The 21,746-nt window shown below is 40.8% G+C and overlaps 3 protein-coding genes across 4 annotated transcripts; 2 read left to right on the top strand and 1 right to left on the bottom strand.

Moving 5' to 3' along the window:
* Positions 1-316: 316 nt before the first annotated feature.
* Positions 317-9,284, bottom strand: ostf1 (osteoclast stimulating factor 1). Its single transcript, XM_071538494.1, has 10 exons — positions 9,150-9,284; positions 5,376-5,422; positions 4,924-4,974; positions 4,540-4,603; positions 4,314-4,367; positions 4,059-4,166; positions 3,622-3,671; positions 2,595-2,673; positions 2,255-2,353; positions 317-1,733 (listed from the first exon to the last, which is right to left on the bottom strand). Exons 1-10 carry the CDS (start codon positions 9,181-9,183, stop codon positions 1,675-1,677), a joined length of 645 nt encoding a protein of 214 aa, XP_071394595.1. The 5' UTR covers positions 9,184-9,284; the 3' UTR covers positions 317-1,674.
* Positions 9,285-9,837: 553 nt separating this feature from the next.
* nmrk1 (nicotinamide riboside kinase 1) lies at positions 9,838-15,377 on the top strand. Of its 2 annotated transcripts, XM_071538513.1 has the most exons (8): positions 9,838-9,906; positions 10,825-10,915; positions 11,129-11,177; positions 11,892-12,057; positions 12,507-12,578; positions 12,812-12,918; positions 13,040-13,123; positions 14,463-15,377. In XM_071538513.1, the coding sequence occupies exons 1-8, from the start codon at positions 9,878-9,880 to the stop codon at positions 14,471-14,473; spliced, it is 609 nt and encodes a 202-aa protein (XP_071394614.1). In that variant the 5' UTR covers positions 9,838-9,877; the 3' UTR covers positions 14,474-15,377. The 2 variants fall into 2 exon arrangements, with proteins under 2 accessions (XP_071394614.1, XP_071394615.1); XM_071538514.1 differs by lacking the exon at positions 12,507-12,578.
* A 1,943-nt stretch (positions 15,378-17,320) lies between these two features.
* On the top strand, positions 17,321-21,550 carry LOC139660381 (gamma-glutamyl hydrolase). The gene is made up of 9 exons (XM_071538512.1): positions 17,321-17,531; positions 17,654-17,768; positions 18,321-18,371; positions 18,593-18,677; positions 19,077-19,215; positions 19,888-19,994; positions 20,311-20,404; positions 20,538-20,675; positions 21,144-21,550. The coding sequence occupies exons 1-9, from the start codon at positions 17,420-17,422 to the stop codon at positions 21,260-21,262; spliced, it is 960 nt and encodes a 319-aa protein (XP_071394613.1). The 5' UTR covers positions 17,321-17,419; the 3' UTR covers positions 21,263-21,550.
* The last annotated feature ends 196 nt before the right edge of the window (positions 21,551-21,746 follow it).

Here is a 21,746-nt window from a genome sequence, read left to right on the forward strand (position 1 = left end):
CAGATTCAAATACAACCCACATATAACATAAGGTTTATAGTGAAAGTCCTCATTGTATTCACTGTAATCCTATTAATTTATATGTTAAGGATAATGTTAATTTTTTCCACTACTACTCAGTAATAAAAGGAGGCATTTGGCAGGCTGTACAGCACTAAAACAAAAAGTGCTTCATAAAGAAATCTGACTTAATCACAAAAAGTCTTTATAGTGGACCTTCAAGAAAAAGCTAAATGCAAGCCTTGTGACACTTACATCCAGGCAGACCATTCTTGATTACTGTACAGTGTGATTTATTTTTTACCCAGAAATGTCTATTCAATGTGATATTTTAAAGTAAAATTATTTTATTGCATAGATTTAAAGAGACAGAGCAGTTAGATAGAAATGTAGAACAAAATCATCTTAAGAAATTCATGGAGGTCAGAAGACAAACACATTTTCACATTCATACAAAACTAGAGACAGTGGACACTCTCACTCCTTTACACATAAGGCACGTTTTTTAGAGACACGTCATTTGTTGGAAAGCAGCAATATAACCAGAGGCTCCCAGGATGGAAATTAACCCAAAACGACATACTGCAAAGCCTGGGAGACTGAAGAACAGCATATAGTCTTGTGTTTTGCACAGGACACATTTCAGTTTTACTGAGCTGATAAAATGTGTTCAATGGCATTTAGGAAATATAATTCAAAATTGACAGTATAGAAGGATTTTATCTCACAGGCTGAAATGCATGTAGTACAGAGAGTCTCATGAGGGTCTGGGTGCTCTCACAATGAAAGGAGTGATCTGTCATTCAGGGCAGTTTAAGGACAACATTCAACAAATGGATCTCTAAGTGATCACCATCAGATCTATGCACTTTACTGAAACCCTTAATTTGACCAAGCAGACAACACAGAGGAAAATATCTCATTGGGTCCCTTAGCACATCCCATTTCAAGGAGAAATATTAACAATATATTATTTTATTTTTTTTTATCATATCCCAATTATTCTTCCATCTATACAGATGTCCTGAGGTTTAACAATGCATGTTGTTGCATAAATGGATCATGATTGTTTTTTGTCTAGACAGAGCTCCAAGTTCCAGTTAGAGACAAGGCCAGATGCAACCATGGAGGATTGGAATCAGAGGTTTAGGAAATCTGTTTCCAATCCCTTTTGGGTGAAGTTGTATTGTAGTTGTATTTAAGTGGAACTTGGTGCTTTATCTAGACACAGACCAGATGTATCTTTATTTTAATCTGCATTGGGTCTTGAATACCTGGTGTAAATGGTTTAAATATAGGATGTAGGTTTGGAATATATTTCTCAGAGTTATGGTCCCCCTTCCACCACTTTTGTGCCTACACACTACGCCCCAATATCCTGCCCCTCAGTCCACGGTGTGCAGTGTGCTCCAAGACAAATTCCTTGTATGGGGAAATGCACTTGGCAAAGGAGGCAAACAGTAAAACGCATTAATTCAATGCTTTTGAAATCCACACTGACTTGAGACAGAGGGTGGAGAACCGAGACGATAGCACAAATCACTGAACTAGAATGGAGCTACAGTTGGAAGTCGAACAGCAATTCCATTCTAGATCCGCAACACAAAACTCTTCTGAGCTCCTCAACCCGCCGAACCCAATGGAAGACAGTGACGATGTTTCAGCGTGGCCCGCTCAGTCCGAGTCCTCGTCATCCAGGTACTCCTCGGCGTTGCTGTGTGTACGGGTGATGTCTGAAACGAGAGAAATGAGAACAACAAGTTAACAGTAATACTACAATATGAGACTGCTTCTATTTCAATGCAAAACCCTTCTACCTGAAGCTTTAAGTGGGTAGAATATGTTTGTTCATCTATCACACATGACGTTTTTAAGCATAATGCCTGTAAAATATCCTACAATACATCTGAAATTAGGTTGGAACATGTTTCAGAAATACACACACAAACAAAAGGATACTCAGAAATTTGACGAAGAGTCTTATTCATGATGTGCTGAGAGTTTAAACACATTCTACATTGCATTTATCCACAGAAATACTTAGTACATAGGATCCAGTGTATTGGCCAAATGTAGGATTGAACTGTAAGTAAATGGAAGTACTGGAAACAGAAGGACAGTCAATACTAACTGTCTCTTAGTCTCATAGCTTCTCCCACCTCTTACTGTGTACTCTCTGTGTCTGAGCTTGTGCATTTCCCAGAGGATTTTTTTAGTGTTGCAAGGCTGCCACCTACTGGCGGAAGTGACTTACTGCTTCCCTGTTTCCTCTTCAGAAGTGAGGCGCACTGGGCGTTGGTGGCCATCTCCAGAGCCAGCTTCTTCTCGTTGTTCTTGATGTCTGTCCTAGCGTCTGAAACAAACACACTCACACTGAGAAACTGTAAACGACTACGGTAAGATATACAACACTCCCTTTATCTGCTCTCGTTCTCAAACACATGAATATACAGACAGAAACACACAAATAGACACTATGTGTACACACATGGGCACACACACATCTCCTGTGTTTCCCTAATCCATTTGCCTCACTACAAAAATAACTGGAGGGCCCATTCTCTTTTTTTGTAAAAAAAACAATAGATACTCACTCTTGTTCAGCAACATCTCCACAATGTCAGAGTAACCCTTCCAGGCAGCAGCATGCAGAGCGGTGTCCCCGAGTTTATTCTAAAACACACAAACAACATAATAATCATCATTTTGACAAAAAATTGACTTTGTTGCATTTTTGTATTTGGTTCATTCAGATTCACACTGCACAATTACAAGTGAACCAAGGCTTGTAAACATAAGTCACATGAGTCACAAGTAGCTAATTTCTTGATCTAAGTTTTGATAGCCTGTCATCCCGTGAGGTTAGTGAAACAAATCCGATTCCAGTCCCTGTAATTTAGCTAAATATGATGGATTTGCCTGCACTCTTTGCTGTAATTTACCTTCTCTGGTGTTCATACCAGTTAAGAAAACATGAAGAAACACCTGAATATCAGCATCAGTCCTGACTGCGGTTTGCCCTCAGTTCATTTTGTCGAGCTAAGCTTTCCAAGCGTGAGAACTGCTGGCTATCAGATGTCAACATCTGTCTCCTTATACCCAATAAAACTGTGTGTTCTGGGGTCATTTCCTCTAGTTGGTACGATTACTTCTCACTCCTTGAACTGCACTGCAGTTCAACTGGAAGAGAATCAAGACCTGCATTTTTAGGCAGTCTTGCCCATCCCGCAATGCCAGTGTGTTAATGTCACCATTCACTTTTGCCAGTTTAGGATCGCTGGGCGGATAATAACTAATGTAACGTGATGTACTTCATTGATCCATGAAGGAGAAAATCTCTCTTCAGCTACAGAACAGCGCCACTGGAGCTAGTAGGGATTCTGTGTTTTACTCAAGGAAACTTCAGCAGGGTGGATGGTTTCTGTCAAGGGGGCTTGAACCCGAGTCCTCTAGCTCTAGAGGTTCTCCTTTCTCACTACATCACCCTGCTGCCCATGCCGTAATGTGGCATGGGCTGGAAAATCCAAATGACGTCAAGCCAGGGGACCGCCATCTTTATGCATTTCATCCATGAGAGTGAATGTCCTTTAATGACTGAAAGAGTTTCTAAATCCTTCTGACCTGCTGGTTGAGCTCCACGTTGGACTGGCCCAGCAGCAGCTCCACCACATCTGGCACAGAGAAAAAAAACAAGAACTGTTGAGTCACGGCTTGAGTGACACTTTAATGACATTTAATGACATTATAGCGCAACAATCATGTAGGAACAGAGCTGGAATTTTTTCATAAAGTAAGTTCCTGTTTTTATGTGGTTCTCTGTGCATGTAAAACAATCATTCAAGCAATAACTGACACAGTTATTCCCTACCGCAACTGAATACTGTCACCCCTCAAATCATGTATATTTGATTTTGTTTGCTGTGTATGTGTGTTGTCGTGTGTGATAAAACCCAATACAAGAAGCTGCCATCTTTGTGCATCTAATAACACTGCCAAAAAGTAAATCTTGCACATTCCTGAATAAATAAAGCGGACTCTTAGGCCCTGATGATTTCTACCTTTATGTCCTCCATGGCATCCCCAGTAGAGGGCAGTGTTTCCAGCCTTATCCAGCCCGTTGATTCCCACCTTGTTCTCCACGCATTCCCTCAGCCAGCTCAGATTGCCTATTGAACACACACACACACACACACACACACACACACACACACACACAAACATCGATTCCAAGAAAAAGGACGTCAACAATGCACATAGTGTCACAGCTCTAAAAAAGATATGGAAATGTGTCCGTCTGCAGATCGTTGTCTCACCTCGTTTGGCTGCCTCATGCATCGGGTTGTCGATGGACTCTGCCTGCTCAGCCACTGTAGGAAGAAGAGAACAACAATATTTGTGCAAAGCCTAAGACTCTTTGATGAGGGAGAGCATCGCTACTTATTATGGCCTTTATTAACGTTGCATGTCGAGTTAGTAATAGTTTATTTACCACATAATGTAATGATATTCAAAGTTTATCTTCCTGTGTTATCGACTCACCGTAGTTACTTGGGATTAGTCCTGTTCTCCCCCTGCATGTCCCCTTCCACCAGTTACTGTCGCTCTAAGGATGACAGAAAGGCAGTGAGAGCCTATTGGCTAAGAACAATCATAGTTTCTTGTATCTAGAATCGCTGATGCAAAGGAGTAGAGACAAACGGGGAAACAGCAAAAGGAAAATGAGACAGAAAAATGAAGTGAGAGGGAGAAAAGATTAACTGGAACTAGACAAAGTAGAGAAAAGGGAGAGACAGAAGAGAGAAGGTGTAAAAGCTGATATTCCAAAGGAAATAGGAAGAAACAGCACCAGTTCAAGTCAGAGCTGAAGGGGACATGAAGACATGAAGAGGAAGACAGCGGCTGATACTTGGAGGTGTTACTTACTGTGTCGGAGATGTACAAGATGTCTCCCTCTTCAAAGTACAGCTCATCTGGCTGAAGAAACGACGAAACAAATCAATGTTAGTCAGGTCTGGGCAGTCATGACAACTCAGCAAGTGTAGTGTGTGTAATGTTCTCTGTATTCTGATTCAAGTCTGCCTTTTGGATATGTGTCACTTTTCACCCTCTCTGTCCGCCCCCCACCTTTCCTGTTTCTCTCCACTGTTCACCACCAACTGACACAAAGATGCTATAGAAAGTGAATCAGGTGTAAGTTATCAGTGTTGGTGGAGAACATGGAGTGGGATTGGCCACAGGGTCATTTAAAAATATGCATTTCAGTGATTTTATCTATCTATAGGCCTCAACAAATGGTCACAACAGTCACCAACAATCATCAAACATCAGAAAAACCAGGAAACTAGCAAACAAAACAAAACAAAAAAACAACTTGCCGTTCTGGGGTCAAAGGTGAACATTGCTCGGAACACCTTGACTTGGCCTAGAGGGGAGAAAACACAGATTGTGTGTTCGATTAAACATTTTTGCTACGTTTTGCTACGTCATCCCTGTATATATGAAGGTAACGGTGAGCAATGCCTACGTGAGCATATGCATACACACGCGGATTGAAACCACACTTGCTATTTCACAGCCCTCTAGGCTCGGCAGCTTAGTTTCACTAGAATGAAGCCAGAGATGAGTCCAGCATGTAGCTTCAATGTGACCACATTAAATAATCAAATTAATGTTCATCCCATTGAACCGAATGGTAATGTTAGGTATGATGTCAAACAAGACTGAAATTTTCGAATAATTTTCCTACAATACCTCAGTTTTTAAATAAAATTTGCTTGCCATCATCAGCTTAGACAGCAGAATTGTGTGTCATGATATCCCAAAATCACCATAGATGGAATGATGGAATCTAATATCTCATTGAAGAACCCAGTCATTGCAACAACACGACCAAGAAAAACAAAAGAAAACAAAAAACAAAAACAGGCCTTGTCCTTCTCTGAGCCCCCTGAGGTAGCTGCCTTCAGGGCCTGTGATGCAAACTGTAGCCAGGCTCTAGCTCTGCTGCTGGAATGCTACCAGAGTGGTTGAGGCTAAACTAGTTCACAGAGACCTAGAAAAAGAGCTTAAAGAAACACTGTCTTGTCTTGTTTTTACCAACTATTTTTCCTGGAACCAAACCAATCCATTGATGATGCATTATAAGATGTCAAAAATGCAAACCCTAACCCTTCATGGGAAAAAAAAACAGCCAGTTTTTCCTCAATTCCTGAAAAGTGGACTTTTTGGAGATATAAAGCTTCTGCAGAGCACTGATGAAAAGCAGAATGTTGTATGTGGGGTATTTGAGTTGGGTTGAGATCCAAGCAGCTGAATGCATGCTATATATTTAATATAGGGCCTATACATGGCTCAATCAACAGCATAGTGGGCTGACTACATTGCAAGCCAAAGTACCAGCTATTGCTTTTAGTTAACCGGCTAAACAAGCCTAAATCTTGTTCAGCACTGGAGCAAAGGCAATATTGTACTTATGCTTCACACCAGAGTTGTAGACAGACAGACATCACTCAATCATCGACTCTGCTTTACTCTCCTGAGTTCCACTACAGAAGATGGTCTTGCTGTATATGGTCTTGTTGGATGTCAGAAATATGTTTAAAAACATGTTCAAATTTGACAAAACCCTCACTAGGCAGAATTTGAATATGGGCTAATGAAGATGATGGTGATCCTGATTCACAAATGGCTCCTTTCAAGACACACATGGGATCCTTAAAACACAAGAGTGGGCGACCCTACTGTGAGCAGCCTCTCTCTTCTTCTACTGTACATTAGCGAGCTCAAGCTAACAGGTCTACATGTTCGTCTGTTCTAGCTCCCTTCTGCCGTTACTGAGGGATTTCATTCAGCCAACACACTGTCCCAGTGTTTCAGAATGAGAGCGGCTGAGCTGCTAGACAAGCCGAGCTCTGTTCAACACAGCCAGTCAGTCTACTCTGCAGGCCTAGTCATGTCCTTCAAAACACACAGAAGCCTGTGCTGACTAGTCCAGGATTCACTCTGCATTTTAAAGCCTCAGGCACCGAAGTGGGTTTATTCTGACCCTCTAGAAAACAATTTGAACCCCAGGAGTTTGTACAAAATATCATCAAAGTATATCATCTTTGCATATTGCTTCTGGACAAGTTCCGGCCGTGTATTTTCCTTGCAATAGTGATTCCAATAGCACTATTCTTGTCTCAAAAACTTGTCTGATCTTGGAGACTCTTCAATTCCCCATTCCTGTTCAAAGCCCAACCCACCAATTTAACAACCTAATCATCCCAAAAAAACAAAGATAGCTGTACCCACACACTGTCTGTAGCCGTACCAACATACCATGCCTTTACCTGGAAGTCCCAGTCATTAGCCCAAAAAACAACAATGATTTAAATAATACAGCAGCTCTCTAGTGTTACCCTGTAACTCACCCAAAATCCACATTTTGCTTGGATAAAAGTGTGTGGCTGCTTATTCGGGGATTAGTTCCAGGTACGCTTTGTTTAGTGTATGAGCCTCAAGTCATACATTTTTCATTGGCAAGCCAACAGACACTCGGTTGTTACTCTATTACAACAGCATGAGCAGTCAGTTTATCCAATGATAATATTCAACAATGGGTCAAGTCAACATATTTCCAAATGGAGACCCAAACAAACCCAATATATTTTAATACTAAAGTGTGAGAAGACAGTCAGCAGTCCTCAGAAGTGAACCAATAAAAAGGCATGATACCCCCCTTTATAACACAAATAACTGAAGGCATTCCTCTAACTACTGATTTTGAGTAAAAATGAAGGAAGAATGAACGGATATCAATGAATCTGCCTACTGCCCCCCTGACATGAATTTGAATGCATTTCCCTATATGGCAATGTGGCACTGTCAATATAACAAAATGGCACACATCACAGCATATGATTCTCTTATGAATTCTCTTTTCTCTTGCCCCCCTAAAAAGGGAGGTCAGAGGTCGGGGTCAGTTACAGAACAGCAGTGTGTTCAGCAGGACGGACACTGGCCAAAATGGGGGCTTGAACTTGGGTCTTCTAGTTGAAGGGCCGCCCTCTAATCACTAGACCACCCGATATAGCATTGATTGACTATCTGAGGGAAGAATAAATACGGCTGTCCAAGTAGATAATCCAACAGTCAGTGAAACCTCTACTATTCAGGTTCTGGAATGATCTGTGCTCATCCTTGACTTTTTGTCCAGGACTGCTCTCACTCTCATCGTCTATGTTCGCAAATTAATTAAAGTGGATATTTAGTGGGAGAGGGGCATTAACGACTGACACAAAATGGCAGCAGATGGAAGCTGTTGCATCAAGGGAAAGCAGAAGGTATGGAGCGGTGCAGCGGTATACCCAAGAGACATAACAGACCAGGAGGGTAAACCCATATTTGAACGCCCGGGCTAGCTCTGGCACCGTCTTTGCCAAATACGACCACAGGCTCTCCCTTTCCATCCCACTGCGTACCAGCCAGCCATCTGTCAAGACACACACACCTGTCAACACAACCAGGTGAGGTGTCCTCCAGGCCATTCATTAATAACCATGAGAGTCTGAATGATGATGAAACACCCTCACTCCCAGTCCTGAAACATGACTTCTGCAGAGGGAAGCCATGTTCATTATCTTCATTACCTAATAATCTTAGGTAGGGGGGGGAGGGGGAGAATCAAGAATAGCAACAAAGGAGATTAACCACAGAAAAAGTTTCCAGGAAGCAAAGCTGATGCCGTTGCAAACTATATTGATTCATCATCACTTGTTATGTGCCACTGGCTGTCAGCACTCTCCCCTGCATGGCTGATGTAAATAGGGAAGTCACAGAGGCCTGTGGCTGAAACTGGATCTCCTCTCTTTTCTCTTAGCAGTGACGCCTCGGCAGCATGTGTGAAGTGCTTTTTTTTTGAGTGATAAGAGTTAAGGTTTTCGATGGGGTGATGAAACTCTCGCAGACAATCGACAGGCAGGAATCCGGAATCTGTCAATTCACTGTGTCAAAAGTGCACACCGCCCGCCCGGCGCGTCCGCCACTCCGCCATCCACCCGCCCATCAGCTCACATCGCAGCCCAAGGTGTGTTGCGCTCGCGAGCGATATAGGGAGAAGTTTTTTTTAAGCAAAAATAAACAACAAATCATTATAACTTTACTCTTACCTGGCTTGGCCGGTTTGGGAGGAGGCTTTGACATTTTTGGGAGCAACACAAAAAGACAGAAACCCACGCTGTGTGTTATTCCAACCAGAAACGTCGCTCGACTGCAAAAAGCACTTTTTCACTCCCAATGAGGAAGTTCAGCCTGCGCACTCAAGGCTACGCGGAAAAGTTGAAGTGCGCACGCGCAAAGCTAAACCTCCCAGGGCATTCTATTCTATTCTATTCTAGTCTAGTCTATTCTAGTCTAGTCTAGTCTATTCATTCGCTGTAGCAGTCCATAGTTTCAATCATTCATTGATCCGAGAATTGTTTTAATTCACAAGCTTTGATAGTTTTGTGTTTATTTTGAATATTTTGAGTGTCTTATGAACAACTCAGAAAATAGGAACACATGGGAGAGTTTGCCTCAACATGAACAGCTTTAAACAATGTAAAGCGTGGTGTCTTTAGTGATCAATAAGTCAAGTCGATCAATTTCAGCAGTTAAAGTTTTTTTATTTCAAGGGGGAGGGCGTGAGTGACGTAGTACCTCAGATAGCAAATCACGAGTATTCAATTGCGGAAGAGTTGAGTGGAGGGAGGGAGAAGAGAGTTGTTACAGCCAGCCACTCACTTCTGCTTGCCCCTGTGCACTGTAGCTAGCCTGTGACCTGCTTATTAATGTGCTATTACCTCACTTTATGTCTTATATCAGGAATCCCTCCACTGACTAGGCGTTACAAGCTGACATGAAGACCCTGGTTGTGGGAATAGGCGGGTAAGTCAGGAGGATTGCACCTTTGTCTTGCTGTGTTTACCTCCATTCAAAGCATGCATGGCATTCAGGCTTGACCACCCTGCTCTCCTTAAGGCTCAGATATCCACTTAACCAGGCATATAGTGAAGGTAAACACAGTGTTTATTTAACCAGGCAAGTCAGTTAAGAACAAATTCTTATTTACACTGATGGCCTGAAAAGCCTCTTGGTGGGGAAACTGGGGGAAAGGGCAAAACAGGGAGACAAGACAAGAAGGCAACAGAAAACACAATAAAAACAGTAATATTAAAATGACAGTAATGTAGCACAGGCATAAGCTGGAAGGACATACGCAAGGACGAATTAGCGTTAGTCATTTTGTGTGCCTGTAAATGTCTGTGTTAGAGTCCTTGAAGGCAGAGAGCTTTTTTTATTTGCAGAATAGAGTTTGCCTACCTTTTTAGGCTGCCATAAAGTTTTCTGGTACAAATCCATAGTATACATCATGGTAAGTGGTGTAAAAGTGATTTAAGTTATATGAGGATAGAGACTTTTAAGGGGGAAAAAAGTATAAATGAATGCTTTTCTGAAAGTATAGTTGATTTTTCTTTATCTTGATGATTATTTTGCCTTATGATGACCACCAACTAGAAGTCAAAGTTTACCCACCTTTCTAGTTACCGCTACATCACTGGATTAAGTTAAAGTGACATGGTCTAGTCATACTTATTTGTATTTTGAACCAGGTGTGTAAAAGAAGTAATATTTTTAAATATTAGTGTTGATCCATATCAGTGAGATTTTGTGTAAACTGTAACTGTGATGTCTGTTTGAAGCTGACTAGTCCCACTTGGGAAAATAGTTGAGCAGTTTTTTAAAAGTTGGCATATAGTGAACACAGGTCTTCTTTGCTGTATGTGCTGTGTTTCTTGTTCTCAGGATGACTAATGGAGGAAAGTCGACTCTTTCTAGCAGTCTACACCAGCAGATACCCAACAGCTGCATCATCGCACAGGATGCATTCTTTAAGGTAGGCTGGTAGGAGGCAGGAGGTAGGAGGAGGCCTGCTTCAAAACACACACACCATACATACACATACACACACACACGCAGATTAAAGATATTGAGGTAAATCGTCAGAAATCAAGTCTCACAGCCATCTCGCTCAAACGTATCAAATCTTTTAGACCTTGAGACCATGAGAATTTGAGGCCATGATCAGTGTGGATTCTCTTTTCTTCAGGATGATTCAGTCGTACCTGTGGACAGCAACGGGTTCAAGCAATATGACAGTAAGGACACTTTATTTACTCACTTGTTATTTAGTCAGGATGTCACAATGATTTAGTCAGGATTCACACAGTGCAGTCGATTGGATCACAAGCAAACCAGCGCAGCTACAATTGAGTTTAATAGCAGAATATTTTTTGAACTATCTAAAACATCAGGTTTGGGTGTCAGGCCCAAAGGGCATCAATGTTCAACAGTCATACAGGGAGAAATCCATTGTAGAAGAGGAAGATATACCAATTTCTCCACTGATAGTAGGCTCAATAGACCAGAATGCAATGCAGCCACAAGACAAGTTGTGTTTTGACTAAGGGGCATGGCCTCGATAATAGACATGCCCCAATGTTCACAAACTAGCTAGCTTTATTTATATGCCCACACTCCCACCTTTGCTTGAAAGCAACAACTTCACGCCCCTTCTCTGAGGGTTGTCAAAAGGCATTCTGGGAAATGTATGAAATCACTAACTGAAGAAGTAGACGATACAGGTTGAGGGAAAGTGGGTACAACAAAAAGGTAAATTACAACAGTGTAAAAGTATCCAAGAGTGGATTTTTCCTTTAACAGTGCAGACCCTATAATCTATGGCAGGATGATTCTGATTGGCTTGTCCCTCTGATTCAGACTTTCCTGTCTCCACCTGGACAACCTACCAGGTCTCCACCTGGTACATGTCAATATATTTGATGAGTGATTCTCATTGTGATTCTGTTCAGTGCTGGATGCTCTCCACATGGACGAGATGATGAGCGAGGTCGACTCGTGGCGCAGAGACCCTGAGTCGTTCCTGGCGGAGCGCGGTCTGACAGCAGAGCGCACAGCAGCTCCAGAAGACAAGGTGTTTGTGCTGATAGTGGAGGGCTTCCTGATTTTCAATCACAGGTAAACAGCAAGGGAGGGTTCAGGCCAGTTATAAATATGGTGTTCAGAACTTGTTTCGTTCCAAAATTAGATATCAACCAGTGACACTTGTTGTTAATAACAATCAGTAACACAAAATTATAACCAATAATCATATTTTTTAAAGGATAATAGCTAATTTAAGTCCTTGCTTGTTAAAATGATGCACTTTCATAGACTGAATCCTCCATATGTCAGTGACACTGAATGATGTCCTCCAGGTAATGATGTCCTCCAAAATGGATATAGTGTTATGAAAAAATAACTATTCAGTTTCGGTTTGTTATCTCTTACTGTAAAGGCTGTCTATCTCCGTACATTTATTTGATGATATAAAAGTTTCTTTCTTCCTAAGAGTTTAGTATAATATTCTAGATCCTAATAGTGCGATTCTCTGGCTTATTTTTGGTCTTTTACAATTTGATTGACAGGCCTTTGAATGAGTTAATGGACAAAAGATACTTCATGGAAATCCCTTATGATGTCTGCAAGGAGAGAAGATGGTGGGGATCCAGTGATGTTTTCAGATGTTAATATAAGACACCGAATGCCAATCAATTTAAGTTTTTACACCCTCACATAAATCCATAATGAATTTATTTTCCATTTTGATTGAATACTTTGTGTAGATTTCAGAGGAAATTCTCATGCATGAACTACAGTTAACTGACAAGGAAAAGAAAGAGTCCACTTCTTCACGTGTTTGCCCTGCCCTGCCCCCTTCTTTGAGTGACAGTTCGAGGGTGTACACGCCCCACGACCCCCCCGGCTACTTTGACGGACACGTGTGGCCGATGTACCTGAAAAACCGCCAGCAGATGGAGAGCATGGTGTCAGGGATCGGTGAGCGACTTCTGGAGCCTCTACTGTAGAGACGGCAGTTGTCATTTATACTCTTCTTGGATGAAGATGATGATGACAATGATGATGATCTGTGTATTTCATATTTATCTCTCTCTTTTAGTGTTACTGGATGGGCTGGAGTCAAAAGAGGAGCTGCTGGCCGCTGTGTATAAGGATGTCAGTCGGGAAATAGAAAAGCTCAGGGGTAAGTTGCTGCTGTTAGGGTTATTTGTTTAGGATTGTGATTAAGACACATTTCCCCTTGTGGTGGATATTTGTTTGGGTATATATGCTAATTTGAAACTTCATCATCCCAATTTATATACCACCAGACGTTTCCCCTGTATCATGTTTCTACTTGCTGCAGGAAAACACACAGAAACTTATCTAAAATGTCTGGCAGGATAAAAGTCTGTTATTGGCGCCAAACGTTGAATCAGATTGTTGTTTGAGAAGATGGTGGAATCCGGAGGCAAGGAAAGGAAAGTAGAAAGGGGCGAGGGAGAGGAAGAATGGAGGAGATTGATGGACAAGGGAAGAAAGTGACATTTTGAGAGGAAGTAAACAGGTTTATGCAATGTTTTTGTTTTAGAGCGAGGAGAACATTTGTGCACGCTACATTCTGAGTTATTTTTTTACCCGTATCTAGATGTTATTTTGAAAGCCCGGTGTGTCAATCACCACATTTGTGAGCTGACCAAGTGCTGGTGGGTGCAGTGAGAATGTAAATAAAGCAATGTGGGATTTGAAAGATGCAGGCTCCGCCAAGAGAACGATAACTGGAGGTCACTGCTTCTTCCTTCTATACTGTTTCTGATCCTTTATCTCGTGAGAACAAGATGAAAAGAATGCAAAATTCAGCTTCCGTTTTGGCCTGCACAGTGTTATAACTGCTAGGCCTGGTTTCTTGGACAGGTTTAAATTAAGCTTGGAGTAGCAGTAGGTCTTAACCTAGAATAGTTAATCATGGTTTTAAAAGGGGCTTATGAAACACATCTTAAGTTAGTTACTTTCACCTAAACAGAATTCACTCAGAACCTTGAAATGGACATAGACCTGCATATAATGTGTTTTTTTCAGCGGAACAGGTGGGAAGCAAATTGAATAATTTTCTACCAAATCTGGATTTTCTTTGTCATTTGCGAGAGTTGTGAATCCAAAAGTAAGAATTTTAAATGTGCTTACTGAATCACATTTTGGGGCTCAAATTAAAATCCTGGATTTACAAATTCAAGAGTGCATTTACATTCTCGGGCCTTTATTAGTGCTATGAGACCTAGGCGATTCTCATACTGAGCCACTGACCAACCACATTAATGTGAAGTTAAATATGATGATAGATTTAGTCTATCTTTAATATACAGTATATCTATTTAGTATCTTTAGCATTTCTTTTTGAAATCTAATTCATTTAATCCAGAACAGGCTAAATCTAGGATTTTTTAAAATAAGATTCTGAAAGCTGATTATGAGTTAAGGGACTATTTTATATGCTATTTTAAATTTAGCAGCCTTAATTTGATTTTGCTGTGTTTTGTGTGCAGAGAAAGACTGAAATGGATGGAATTGGATTTGTTTTCATTTTGAAGATGGACACCACTGCCAAGACAGATGTCATCCTTTGGACTAATGCATGATTGCTGGGAAAGGAGGAGAACACATACAGCTTCTACCTCCTCTGTGGTATATGTTATTGTTTAAAAAGTCGATAATCGATAATAATTAATATTTTGTTCAGTAAACTCAGTAGGAACTCTGAATTTGACCCTGCCAGATACAGACCACCAGGTTTTCCCACATTTATGCCAGAGCTATTTTGACTAATGCATGTTTGACTAATGCAGTTTTGGACAATAATGAGGAATATTGATCCATGACACATGCTACTAAATGCAGAACTAACTTTATTCTGATGGTATATAGGCAAACATGCTTGCTGAGGGCGAGCACACTTCTACTGTTACTCAGGTTTTTATGCTACATAGACATAATATACTGTACATCAAAACATTCACTTTATTGTGGATAAGTGCACTATTTTCTAAGTGACACGTTTTATAGTTTATGAGATATTTGAGTTTTATTGCGATTTATTTTCCAACACACACTAGTGACGGAATGTTCACGGGGGTGATGTCATCAACTGCACATTCTTTAAAGAACACAGTGCCAGCTGCTGAGCTCACATACACACACATACGCTTGCATACACACGCACAAACATACACATACACTCATGCATGCACACACACACACACACACACACACACACACACACACACTCTCCCACTTATTGAGACAGTGAGAGAGGGTGAATAAATAAAATGCATCCATTCCAGCTGTTAAAGTCATGTATGTTCCCTGCCAATACATAAATCCTGTGTGGATTTTCTTATGTTATGGTCTTAGTATGACTATTTTTTTTTTTTTTACAAATTAAGATAAAAAAATTATTTAGTTGTGGCAATACTATGTCTAGACAATAAAGTCTGTACAGTGTCTAATGCTCCCACAGTGTGCCTTTACTGTTTACTTTAATTTGCTTCATTGTTCTTTGTCCAGCACCTGTGACTGAGGATTGGGATGTGTGTGTTTTTGTTTTTTGTGTTTTTCTCTAATACTATGTCTGCAGTCTTATGACAACACTCCCTCAGTGTTATGTGCACACACACAGCCTTAGTGTCAGCAGCGCAAAGGTTTGCCATAGGAATCAATGTATTCAAAAACAATGGACTCTGTGACAAAACTAAATTCTTATTCCACTGTCTCTCAGAAATGCAAAGTCCAAAACACATGAAACTTTGCACAGACTTGAACATATGGAAATAGCCATGAGTCAATGTGACCATGTGACACACTACAGACACTAGCCCATATATCTAGTGTTTTAAAGTTCACATTAAAATGAATGAGGGTCTTTTTGACCCTGCTCATGGAAACTCAGGGTACTAATATATAAAATATTTAAAGATAAATATAAAATGTATATGGGTAAGAAGTAACAAACAACAATTTTGGGGAATGCATAGAATATCAAATGGTAAAATATTTTTCTTGAGAAAATATAGCAAAACGACTACCGCACAGGGTCATTTTGACCCTGGGCTGGTTTCAAGGCTGGTTTCATTCACCATCCTCATTGTTTGCTTTCAGGGTGTAATTCAGAGTGAAATATCTGTTTCTTTGCCTTATAATAGGTAATAGGTAACTTTTGCATAGTATTTAGACAAGACAAGCCTGACCCAGCTGTGGCTGAATGGGAAGTGCAGTGCCCAGAAAATCTTGTAACTGATGTCTTTGTAACCGGGAGGCCGAGGTCAAGAAAAATACATCAATGGGGTGGGTGTGATCCTTAATCATTTGAAGGAGACATTACAGATGTCCACCTCTGGAGCTATATGTCCAAGACACACTATTTTCACACGTTTCCCTATTAATATCTACCATTCTTAATGTTACAGGTTATACTGACTTCATCAGTCTTGGGATAAAGAAGCTTTAAGATTTTTTTTTTTTGCATTTTGCCTTTATTGGACAGTACACAGTAGAGAGAGGAGAGACAGGAAAGATTGGAGGGGGGGGGGGACGACATGCAACAACTGTCATGTATGTCATGCATGTCATCCTCTGTCATGCCTTGTCTTTCCTGTCTCTTTCTACTGTGACTAATGAAGCAAAATGCAAAAAAAAAAAAAAAATCTTCAAAGAAAAGAAAAGAAAATAGACAGAAAACATAGGAGAGAGGGGGTGTAACAAGCAACAAAGTGTCTAGGTTCTTCTTGGGTTACAATCTTGAACCCAAGACTTGACATTTGAGACGCATCTGTAGAAATCAGATTTGAATCGCATTTCAAACCACATACAAATGTGGCTTAAATCTGATTTGCAAAAATCGGTTTCCATTTGTTTTTTTGCTGTTCAGACTTGATCAAATCAATCCGACTCCAATCTGGATATGCCAAAAATCCGATTTGGGCTGGCAGTCTGAACAAGGCCTTACATGGTGGGCACCTCAGCCAACTGAGCCACCAGGACCAACCCCAGGACACTGCCCTTTTAGAGACGTTTGCCCCGGCCTCTTTCTGACGCTGTGCACGCCACTGTAATAAGGTATGTCGCTGTCCCTTTAATTGCTACTGAATGCACTTTCCTGAGTAAATCTTCCACCGTAGTAATAAGTCGGTTACTGCATTACACAGCCTGGCACTCAGCTGATTCATTTCCCACATTTACTGTCATGATTTAACCAAAAAGTACATGCAGTAAGTGGAAACATCAGTTTTACCGCAGCAGTCAGCTAGTCTGACAAGCCTGTACAGTACAGAAGTCATCACATGTAAATCTGGGCATTCCTGACTTCCCCGTACAGATCTATCCTCACTTAACACCATGCAGGCTTCCGCAGCTTCTTCCGTTTATGAACACTTCATAAACGCCTCGCGGTATATAAAGCGCGTGATTCGGTTCACAGGCTTCATTGGGAACTGGGAAAGGCGAGAAAATGTTCAACTCAGGGTTTGCATGCATGTGTGTAGTTTTTGTTAGTTGTTGCTGCAGCAATGCGTTGCCGACGAAACGCAACCAGGAGGCTGTCAACTACAGACCGATCATCGGTAAGTGAAGTGGCCATTTCACCGAAGAGCCACAGAGGAGACACCAAAATGAAACAACATAAAATATAGAGAAATTATTCTAGGTATCAAAGTTGACTTTACCTTGACTTGCTTTACTGCAGGTATTTTGACTCAGCTGGTTGTAGATGATGTCATGAAACCATTTGGGACGACCTACATACCTGCCTCCTATGTGAAATACATGGAGTCCAGTGGGAGCAGAGTGGTGCCAATCCGGTAGGTTGGGTCCTTGACTGGGTATGGTGTTATATCAGTAAAGCTAGACCATAGGCTACCAGAGATTTGACTGGAGCTATAGGAGCCTGTTAGTTTGGGTGTGCAGGTTGCAACACTTTTCACTTATGGATATAATGGGCGTAAACCCCATTAAAGTCATTTTACCCACTTTTTTTTATCTGCAGAATAGAGTTTACCCACCTTTTTTAGTCTGACATAAATCTTTCTGAAGTATATTCATAGCATACATAATAGGAAGTAGGAGCAAACTGATAAGAATGGGGTATGGTATTTTAAGGAAAAACACATAAATTTATGCATTTCTGAAATTAGAATTGTTTGCATTGGTGATTGTTCACCTTATGATGGCCGCATAGTTTACCCTCCTTTTTATTTAACACAACATTACTGCGTACACTTGCTGCTTATGTGGAACAACAAGTATTTCCTGTAGCGAGAGGTGACTTGCTGTTTGTCCCTGTGATCTGCAGTTTAATGAAGAGCTCAGTCTTTTCACTGTATGGTAAGCAAGTTGTTATTCTTTCCCCACAGACTGACTCATACCACTGCTGAATATGAAAAAATCTTCCATTCGATAAATGGGTGAGTTGTGTGACTCTAAATGTATTGGAAGTCTCATACAAAATAGGCCAACTCAACCATTCACATACAAATACAGGAAAATTACAGTCAAGTCTTAAATGAATTCACTAGCTTAAATGTTACAGATTGTCTTCAGCGGGAAACTGGGATGAAGATGCTTGAATGCAACGAATGACATGAATCTGTCACTGTGCTTTTCTAACTGTCTGATCTCCGTCTAGCCTGCTCCTCATCGGGGGAGCAGTAGATTTGGAGAAGTCAGCCTTTGCCAGGGTGGCGGGGATCTTTTACAGGCTGGCTCTGACGGTTAGTACAGCAGAACATTATTCTCTTTGTTTCTCCCTGAAGAGCTGTCAGACAGTCTATCTGTCACAGTCAAACTCTATCTGCTTGCCTGCCCCACTCTCTGTCTGTCTCTCCGCCTGTAAGATCTGTCCTATCTTCTATCTATCTTCGTTTTTATGTTTTCTCCCTGATTAGTTTCTGTCTTTTGGAGCTTTTGAAATGCCCTGAATGAGTGGTTGCCCTAATATTGAGGCACAAAAGTTTAGAGGAGCTACCACACTGCCTAAAAGAAGTGCATTTTATTGCTGTTAATGGAGAGTTTTGATTTCACTTGGCTTAAATATTGTTTCAGAGGACCCTACTGAACTCTATCAGAAACACTGGACTGAAGCCTTGTGCTGCTGTATGTGTGTGTTTCAGGCCAATGATGCAGGGGACTACTTCCCCATCTGGGGCACCTGTATGGGCATGCAGCTCCTGACTGTACTGGTGGCCGGTGAAAACCTGCTGTCCAACACCACAGCTGAGAACATCGCCATGCCCCTAAACCTGACCGCAGGTAACCACAGTCATAATAGCTTACTGCATTATTCTTGACGTGTTTATATGTTTGTTTCAAACACTATTGTTTGCTCTGTTGTGTTTGATACCACTTTGCATATTTGGTAAGAAAAGTGTATTTCAAAATAAGTTGATATAATTGTATGTGTCAATGGGCAGATATAGCAAAACCAGCTGGAATTGAATTTAAAATTTTGAAAAGAGTTAATTTATTCAAAGTGGATAGAGGGTTTTTTTTTAAGGAAATTGTAGAAAACAATGTAGGGAAAGAGTAAATCAAAATACAAAAAAATGTCAACCAGCAGTGGTGGATATGTAGCTATAACACAAATGAACAAGAAAATGATAACAACAAATATGCATAATCAAAACATCCGATACAAGGAGCACAGAGGCACAAGGTAAGAGAAATTGGATTGAGGTATTCTGTCACTCATGGGGAAACATTTCTGGAAAACTGCATGTACCAAACTTCACCACTTGGTGTCAGTAGATACAAGTTCCAAATCAGAGGGGAACACCGGCAACTGAACACTGACAGTATTTTTCACTGGAATACTACTCTACTCCACAATTATAAACCCATATTTCCTGCATTTGTATAATAAATGTATGCCCCTCTGTGGTTTGCATGATAACTTCAGTGTTCTGCTCCCCTCTCCCCTCACAGAGGCTCAGTCCAGCAGGATGTTTGAGGGTTTCCCCATGGAGGTCATGAAGGCCTTGACCCATGAAGCTCTGACTGGCAACTTTCATAATTATGGAGTTACAGTAAAGGTACGTCCTGCTGGCAAACAGTATCAATGTATGTTTCAGTTCCCCTATTGCAGTTTCGTCCTGTCATTATGCTCAAAATTTAAATCAGACACGTGGGTCTAATGTCTAACCATTTGCCAAATAACATAAACATACAGGAATGTGTCTCTGTGTAACTGCTGCAGGGGAACATCTTGACGTGTTACACAGTTTTTCGAATAGTATTACACAGCACTTACTGACACATATGTTTACACGTGAACACATAAACACTCTTTGGGGTTTTCTCCCTGTACCACATGGTTAGGATAAGAGAAATATTGTCTTTGTGTTACAGGCCTTCCATGAAAATGAGAAGCTGGAACATTTCTTCACCATCCTGTCAACAAACGTAGCTGAGAACGGAGCCCATTTTGTCTCAACCATGGAAGGTTACCAAGTTTTTTTGTTTTTTAACTAACTAACTAATTAACTTTTTAACTAACTAAAGAGGATAAATATGCTATATAAAAGGGCCATAATAACAGCAGTATAACATGTTATTTGTATGTTCCTTCGTGCCAGGTAAGAGGTATCCCTTCTATGGAGTACAGTGGCACCCAGAGGTGAATCGTTTCCAATGGGACAGCAGGTATCACTTTCCTCACTCCCCAAACGCTGTCCTGGTGTCATCGCTCCTGGCTGAGTTTTTTGTTAATGAAGGTAAGCTGACTCTAAAACTATCTAAAAACTATGATAGGTGTGGACTTATATAAACACTGCCATATAGTGTTGATTTTTCCACTCTTACAGTTAAATTAATGCTTAAGATTTTGCTGTGATAGGGTCCTGTTGAGCAAAATTAAGTCATAAAATTAAATAATCAAAGGCACTAATAAATAGGCAATAGAAATGTGTGTGGAAGAGTTTCTTTATGCTTGGGTGGGGATTAATAAATGGGACGAAATTGATGTGAATAACATGTTGGGTTAAAACACAACAAACGATTAAAAGATACTATTGGGAAAATATCCAAGTACCTCAAAATAATATGATAATTGAATATAATAGCTCTTTATTCCATTCTATTTTACTCAATTTGTCCATTGGGGATCATTAAAGTTGCATGATTCTATTCTGTTCTGTTCCATTCTATTCTAATCCCATCCATCTCACTTCTGCTCTATTTAGGCAGGAGAAGTTTACATTGTTTTGTCGAGCCGGGGGAAGAGGCCTCGTCACTGATTTACAACTACACGCCCATCTTTGCTGGAAACTTCACAGGATATGAGCAGATCTATTTCTTCTGAGACCTTCAAGCTTCTGATAGTTTCTCCTTGTACATGTGCAGCCACACTCTTGAGCCCAGAGCAGCGAGTCTGCTGGTTTTAATCATAGCCCTCGAAACAAAGGTTGATTTCAACCATGTGTGTTGACTCATTGTGCATTTTTATGACATTATATCAACTGAAAATCTGTTTCTGCACTCTCTAGCACACAAGCATTTGGGGTTTTAAGATTTGAATGTCAATACTTTTCAATCATGTGTACTGTTTTTAAACTGATTATTACCATTATTAAAGGAATACAGATTTTGTCTTTGGAGATGAAGTGTTGCCTAAGCATTTGAAGCACCAAGTGATTATAGAGATCCTCATGAGGAGGGGGAGGAGGGGGGGGTCATTTTGTCACTTGAATAATTAGTGCAGATATAAATAAGAGATGGTCACTGGCAGAAAATGCATGCAGTCCCTCCAGCCAAGCCGTCACAACATTAGTCAACACAGGCGGGCT

This window comes from Centroberyx affinis, unplaced genomic scaffold (assembly GCF_046629955.1).
Source record: "Centroberyx affinis isolate AG114_WGS23_722 - 3 ecotype Tasmania unplaced genomic scaffold, CSIRO-AGI_Caff_v1 ptg003282l_1, whole genome shotgun sequence".
Classification (NCBI taxonomy): Eukaryota; Metazoa; Chordata; class Actinopteri; order Beryciformes; family Berycidae; genus Centroberyx; species Centroberyx affinis.

What these genes read in the sequence shown, in the direction of transcription:
- ostf1 (XM_071538494.1), bottom strand. Translation starts at nt 9,183, where the DNA reads ATGTCAAAGCCTCCTCCCAAACCGGCCAAGCCAG. An exon ending in GCATGAGGCAGCCAAACGAG is followed by an intron (nt 4,167 to 4,313) that starts GTGAGACAACGA and finishes TGTGTTCAATAG; the next exon opens with GCAATCTGAGCTGGCTGAGG. An exon ending in GAAGAGGAAACAGGGAAGCA is followed by an intron (nt 1,734 to 2,254) that starts GTAAGTCACTTC and finishes CTCTCGTTTCAG; the next exon opens with ACATCACCCGTACACACAGC.
- nmrk1 (XM_071538513.1), top strand. Translation starts at nt 9,878, where the DNA reads ATGAAGACCCTGGTTGTGGGAATAGGCGG. An exon ending in CTGGTTGTGGGAATAGGCGG is followed by an intron (nt 9,907 to 10,824) that starts GTAAGTCAGGAG and finishes TCTTGTTCTCAG; the next exon opens with GATGACTAATGGAGGAAAGT. An exon ending in TTCCTGATTTTCAATCACAG is followed by an intron (nt 12,058 to 12,506) that starts GTAAACAGCAAG and finishes TTTGATTGACAG; the next exon opens with GCCTTTGAATGAGTTAATGG.
- LOC139660381 (XM_071538512.1), top strand. Translation starts at nt 17,420, where the DNA reads ATGTTCAACTCAGGGTTTGCATGCATGTGTGTAGTTTTTGTTAGTTGT. An exon ending in AGCAGAGTGGTGCCAATCCG is followed by an intron (nt 17,769 to 18,320) that starts GTAGGTTGGGTC and finishes CTTTCCCCACAG; the next exon opens with ACTGACTCATACCACTGCTG. An exon ending in ATCTTCCATTCGATAAATGG is followed by an intron (nt 18,372 to 18,592) that starts GTGAGTTGTGTG and finishes ATCTCCGTCTAG; the next exon opens with CCTGCTCCTCATCGGGGGAG.